Source organism: Chanos chanos, chromosome 5 (assembly GCF_902362185.1).
Source record: "Chanos chanos chromosome 5, fChaCha1.1, whole genome shotgun sequence".
NCBI lineage: Eukaryota > Metazoa > Chordata > Actinopteri > Gonorynchiformes > Chanidae > Chanos > Chanos chanos.
Window position 1 is genome coordinate 130,001 of NC_044499.1, and position 7,500 is coordinate 137,500.

Here is a 7,500-nt window from a genome sequence, read left to right on the forward strand (position 1 = left end):
TTTGACTTTCATTTTCCTCTTTGCTTTAAATTATGCATTTGGACGTTAGACATAAATTATAATTGCCAGCACATGTAAACATGAGAAAATGTCTACGAACCCAAAAGTGAAAAACAGAGAAAGTGTTATTCCAGTTTGGACAAGGAAGATCTGATGCATTGTACTGAAATCTTTCCAAATGTGCAACCTGAGTGTCTGTTTTGCAGAGAAAACATTTTGGTGATAGGAAAATGTTTCAGAGGAAAGATTATTTTTTTCATTTGCATTTCAGTTTGTAATATCAGCCATTCTATGTGTTGGCCGAATATGATCTTAGTACAAATGTCCTGACTCTAAGAGTATGAATGAGTTAATGAAAGAGTGAAGGACTGAATCAGTGCATGCTTGGAGCTGTAGACATGGTTGTCAGTGATGACAAAGTTCAATCTGATGTTTAATATGTTACTCTGCCACAGAAAAAGGAACCATTATCCAACAAAACAAGTCACATTATTGATATGCAAGTGACAGACCAAGAAATATGTAGAAACACCCATGAAAATCTAGGGTTAGGGTTAGGGAAAATCTAGGGTTAGGGTTAGGGAAAATCTAGGGTTAGGGTTAGGGAATATCTAGGGTTAGGGTTAGGGAATATCTAGAGCAGTAGAGTGGTGGCCGGCAGAATAGATCATATGAAGCTGCTGGTTTTTCATAGCAAATGTTTTCTGAGCGGAGTTGTTTTGATCTGGCGCTGTTGGAAGACTATGAAACTGAAGAATTTACATCTCAGAAAACTCAAAAATAATTTTTTATGAGAGCATAAGTACATGTTACTGACCGATGCATGTCTGTGAGTGTCAGACAGTGTGGGACTATGGTACTGACTGATACATGTCTGTGAGTGTCAGACAGAGTGTGGGACTATATTACTGACTGATGCATGTCTGTGAGTGTCAGACAGAGTGTGGGACTATGGTACTGACTGATGCATGTCTGTGAGTGTCAGACAGAGTGTGGGACTATATTACTGACTGATGCATGTCTGTGAGTGTCAGACAGAGTGTGGGACTATGATACTGACTGATGCATGTCTGTGAGTGTCAGACAGAGTGTGGGACTATATTACTGACTGATGCATGTCTGTGAGTGTCAGACAGAGTGTGGGACTATGGTACTGACTGATGCATGTCTGTGAGTGTCAGACAGAGTGTGGGACTATGATACTGACTGATGCATGTCTGTGAGTGTCAGACAGAGTGTGGGACTATGGTACTGACTGATGCATGTCTGTGAGTGTCAGACAGAGTGTGGGACTATATTACTGACTGATGCATGTCTGTGAGTGTCAGACAGAGTGTGGGACTATATTACTGACTGATGCATGTCTGTGAGTGTCAGACAGAGTGTGGGACTATGGTACTGACTGATGCATGTCTGTGAGTGTCAGACAGAGTGTGGGACTATATTACTGACTGATGCATGTCTGTGAGTGTCAGACAGAGTGTGGGACTATATTACTGACTGATGCATGTCTGTGAGTGTCAGACAGAGTGTGGGACTATATTACTGACTGATGCATGTCTGTGAGTGTCAGACAGAGTGTGGGACTATATTACTGACTGATGCATGTCTGTGAGTGTCAGACAGAGTGTGGGACTATGGTACTGACTGATGCATGTCTGTGAGTGTCAGACAGAGTGTGGGACTATATTACTGACTGATGCATGTCTGTGAGTGTCAGACAGAGTGTGGGACTATATTACTGACTGATGCATGTCTGTGAGTGTCAGACAGAGTGTGGGACTATATTACTGACTGATGCATGTCTGTGAGTGTCAGACAGAGTGTGGGACTATATTACTGACTGATGCATGTCTGTGAGTGTCAGACAGAGTGTGGGACTATATTACTGACTGATGCATGTCTGTGAGTGTCAGACAGAGTGTGGGACTATATTACTGACTGATGCATGTCTGTGAGTGTCAGACAGAGTGTGGGGCTATGGTACTGACTGATGCATGTCTGTGAGTGTCAGACAGAGTGTGGGACTATGGTACTGACTGATGCATGTCTGTGAGTGTCAGACAGAGTGTTGACCTATATTACTGACTGATGCATGTCTGTGAGTGTCAGACAGAGTGTGGGACTATGGTACTGACTGATGCATGTCTGTGAGTGTCAGACAGAGTGTGGGACTATGGTACTGACTGATGCATGTCTGTGAGTGTCAGACAGAGTGTGGGACTATGGTACTGACTGATGCATGTCTGTGAGTGTCAGACAGAGTGTGGGACTTGGCAGCCTGGTGACCTGCTGTTGCACCTGCTGAATACACTGTCTGTCAAAACTGCACATGGTGCAAAGTGAAGCAGACAGTGGAAAACAACAAAAGACAGTGTAGTGGGTATCATCAGTTCATTTGTTCTACATCTGTCCCAGCTTATTCAGCCAGCTCCTGTTATAAACACCATTCAAACAAACTGACTAATCTAATATACGGTGGTTTATTAGGACGGCTGAAGACAGGTTTCATTTTGGTTGGATAATCTAGTGATGCCCATAAACTCTTTCTCCATTCAGACAGAGAGAGTGTCCTCCACTAAACTGAAGGTAGTTAGCGCTCCATAGGCAAAAACTTGTTTGAATTGTTGACATGCAGTCATCCATTTGCCTTGAAACAAGAAACAGGCCCAGAACAAGTGTTCAGAAATATGTCATTTCCATAACGTTAATACGCTAGCAGTTTTTGTGTTAAGCATTTAACTCAACACACACTGGTGAATTATTTTACATATATACTAGGCCCTGCCCCTGAAAATCGACGAGTTGAATCATCTGTCAGAGACCCGTCAGTCGACTGGGATTCTTCCAGCTAAGCTGTGTTTGCGTGTGTGTGCATGTATTCGCACTAGTGCTGGGCAGTATGACCAAAAATTTCTATCGCGGTATTGTTTAAGATTCTGGCAGTTTCACGGTATATCACAGTATTTTTTTACATTTATTTATTTATTTATTTTTGCATGACTGGGCCTTTATATGGGTTTATAGTGGCTTGTTCTACTGCCAGGAGTACACGGAATATAAAAACATTTTAATTTCATCATGTATATAATGAAGGCTTTGATTACTGTAGGGTTTGCTTGGCTCCAAAAAATGATACAAGATATGATACAAATGATACGCTTGTCATCTCCCGCCTGGCTACTGCAACGTCTTACTGGCTGGCTTGCCGACCTGCGCCATCAGGCCACTCCAGCTCGTTCAGAACGCCGCTGCACGCCTGGTATTCAACCTCCCAAAGCACTCTCATGTCACTCCGCTCCTTACTGCACTCCACTGGCTTCCAGTAGCAGCCCGCATCCAGTTCAAGACACTGGTGCTGGCCTACCAGGCCACAAGAGGCTCCGCCCCATCATACCTTCAGTCCCTGATAACTCCGTATACCACTACTAGAACCCTCCGCTCTACGACCTCTGGTCAACTGACGGTCCCCTCACTTCGGGAACCCGGCAGCCGTTCTTCTCGACCACGCCTCTTCTCCGCCATTGCCCCGCGGTGGTGGAACGACCTCCCTCATACAGTTAGGACTGCGGAATCCCTCACCATCTTCCTCAAGAAACTGAAAACCCACCTCTTCAGAACCCACCTGTCCCCCACTGCCGAACCTACCTTTCTATATATATATATATATATATATAAATCTTCTAACCTTGTCCCTATATCACAAGTCTTGTGTTTATCATTTACTGTCACAGAATTCCAGGAGCGTAATTCAGAGGGTAATTAATGTAAAGCCTTATTGTGATCTCTGTTTATGAGGTAATAGGATCTGACTGATGCACTTATTGTAAGTCACTTTGGCTAAAAGCGTCTACTAAATACCAAATTGTGAACTGTAATTGTAGATATGAAGGAATCAGTATGCATGAAACAGCTGCAGAATGTAAACAGTTTTTATTGTGCAAACTTCAATGTAGTAAAAACAGAACTTAAAAATAAATGGATATGGCAACAATTTTAACATTGCTTCCTTTTTAAAACAAAATATTTTAAGATAGTTCTATAAACACTATAAATTGACCTAAAATACTCAGTGTTTAAGTTTTCAGAGAGATATTTCTCAGATGTTCTGCAGCACAAGTACAAAACAAGTTTAATATTAATTCACAGTATGTTATCCTTCAAGCCAAAGTATTCAAATATTACAATGGCTGTTGATCAGTCACAACTCCCTTGGTTCTCCATTTGACAAATAAAACACTCCCAATTTTAATGTGCATTAATATTATCCTTCAAGGTACAGTATTCAGAAGGGCTATATTGCTCAGCCATTACCAATACCCAGTATGCCGTTCTGCAATGTGATTTTGGAAACGTACAGTATCGAATAGCATTTTTGCTTGAAATGCCCATCCCTATAAATAATTGTGTTATAAACTTATAACCGTTAGCAAGAAGCGTATGCACAGTTAATGGGAGTCTCCTCTCAATGCACTCTACATAACGCTTCTATCAGCGAAAAATATGATATAATTTTCTACCTATAAAAGTGTTACAGCTGTTGTTTCAGCTATGCTACGGTGTGACGGTATATGAAAAATTCATACCGTACGGGAAATTAAAACCAGTATACTGGATGGACTGGCTGGACCGGTATACCACCCAGGACTAGTCCGCACCCGTGTGTTTGTGTGTGTCAGTGTTTGTGCATGTTCGTGTGTGTGTGTGTGTGTGTGTGTGTGTGTGTGTACTAACATGTGTCTTTCTGTTCTCAGAGACGGGGTGCAGTTTCCTATGATAGTTCCGATCAGACAGCCCTCTACATTCGCATGCTGGGTATGTAAACATCAGTCCCCAACACCATCACCACTGTCCACAACACCATCACCACTGTCCACAACACCACCACCACTGTCTCCATCACCACCACTGCCCCAACAACACCACCACTGCCCCAAATACCATCCCCACTGTCCACAACACCATCACCACTGTCCACAACACCATCACCACTGTCCACAACACCATCACCACTGTCCACAACACCATCACCACTGTCTCCATCACCACCACTGCCCCAACACCACCACCACTGCCCCAAATACCATCACCACTGTCTCCATCACCACCACTGCCCCAACAACACCACCACTGCCCCAAATACCATCACCACTGTCCACAACACCATCACCACTGTCCCAACACCACCACCACTGCCCCAAATACCATCCCCACTGTCCACAACACCATCACCACTGTCCCCAACACCACCACTGCCCCAACAACACCACCACTTCCCCAACACCACCACCACTGTCTCCATCACCACCACTGCCCCAACACCACCACTGCCCCAACAACACCACCACTTCCCCAAATACCATCACCACTGTCCACAACACCATCACCACTGTCTCCATCACCACCACTGCCCCAACAACACCACCACTGCTCCAAATACCATCCCCACTGTCCACAACACCATCACCACTGTCCACAACACCATCACCACTGTCTCCATCACCACCACTGCCCCAACACCACCACCACTGCCCCACATACCATCACCACTGTCCACAACACCATCACCACTGTCCACAACACCACCACTGCCCCAACAACACCACCACTTCCCCAACACCACCACCACTGTCTCCATCACCACCACTGCCCCAACACCACCACTGCCCCAAATACCATCACCACTGTCCACAACACCATCACCACTGTCCACAACACCACCACCACTGTCTCCATCACCACCACTGCCCCAACACCACCACCACTGCCCCAAATACCATCACCACTGTCCACAACACCATCACCACTGTCTCCATCACCACCACTGCCCCAACAACACCACCACTTCCCCCAACACCACCACCACTGCCCCAACACCACCACCACTGTCTCCATCACCACCACTGCCCCAACAACACCACCACTGCCCCAAATACCATCACCACTGTCCACAACACCATCACCACTGTCCACAACACCACCACCACTGTCTCCATCACCACCACTGCCCCAACAACACCACCACTTCCCCAAATACCATCACCACTGTCCACAACACCATCACCACTGTCCACAACACCACCACCACTGTCTCCATCACCACCACTGCCCCAACACCACCACCACTGCCCCAAATACCATCACCACTGTCCACAACACCATCACCACTGTCCCCAACATCACCACCACTGTCTCCATCACCACCACTGCCCCAACACCACCACCACTGCTCCAAATACCATCACCACTGTCCACAACACCATCACCACTGTCTCCATCACCACCACTGTCCCCAACACCACCACCAGAGTCCCAAATACCATCACCACTGTCCACAACACCATCACCACTGTCTCCATCACCACCACTGCCCCAACACCACCACCACTGCCCCAAATACCATCACCACTGTCTCCATCACCACCACTGCCCCAACAACACCACCACTGCCCCAAATACCATCACCACTGTCCACAACACCATCACCACTGTCCACAACACCATCACCACTGTCTCCATCACCACCACTGCCCCAACACCACCACCACTGCCCCAAATACCATCCCCACTGTCCACAACACCATCACCACTGTCCCCAACACCACCACTGCCCCAACAACACCACCACTTCCCCAACACCACCACCACTGTCTCCATCACCACCACTGCCCCAACACCACCACTGCCCCAACAACACCACCACTTCCCCAAATACCATCACCACTGTCCACAACACCATCACCACTGTCTCCATCACCACCACTTCCCCCAACAACACCACCACTGCTCCAAATACCATCCCCACTGTCCACAACACCATCACCACTGTCCACAACACCATCACCACTGTCTCCATCACCACCACTGCCCCAACAACACCACCACTGCCCCAAATACCATCACCACTGTCCACAACACCATCACCACTGCCCCAACACCACCACTGCCCCAACAACACCACCACTTCCCCAAATACCATCACCACTGTCCACAACACCATCACCACTGTCTCCATCACCACCACTGCCCCAACACCACCACCACTGCCCCAAATACCATCCCCACTGTCCACAACACCATCACCACTGTCCACAACACCACCACCACTGTCTCCATCACCACCACTGTCCCCAACACCACCACCACTGTCCACAACACCATCACCACTGTCCACAACACCATCACCACTGTCTCCATCACCACCACTGCCCCAACACCACCACCACTGCCCCAAATACCATCACCACTGTCCACAACACCATCACCACTGTCTCCATCACCACCACTTCCCCCAACACCACCACCACTGCCCCAAATACCATCACCACTGTCCACAACACCATCACCACTGTCCACAACACCACCACCACTGTCTCCATCACCACCACTGCCCCAACAACACCACCACTGTCCCCAACACCACCACCACTGTCTCCATCACCACCACTGCCCCAACACCACCACCACTGCCCCAAATACCATCACCACTGTCCACAACAC

The 7,500-nt window shown here is 47.2% G+C and overlaps 1 protein-coding gene across 1 annotated transcript in view; it reads left to right on the plus strand.

Annotated features, from left to right (window-relative positions):
• LOC115811201 (high affinity cAMP-specific 3',5'-cyclic phosphodiesterase 7A-like) overlaps nt 1–7,500 on the plus strand; it is a 36,367-nt gene that overhangs the window by 8,334 nt on the left and 20,533 nt on the right. Inside the window, exon 2 of the mRNA XM_030773309.1 lies at nt 4,755–4,815. Coding sequence (XP_030629169.1) covers nt 4,755–4,815 — 61 coding nt within the window. The remainder of the gene's footprint in view (nt 1–4,754; nt 4,816–7,500) is intronic.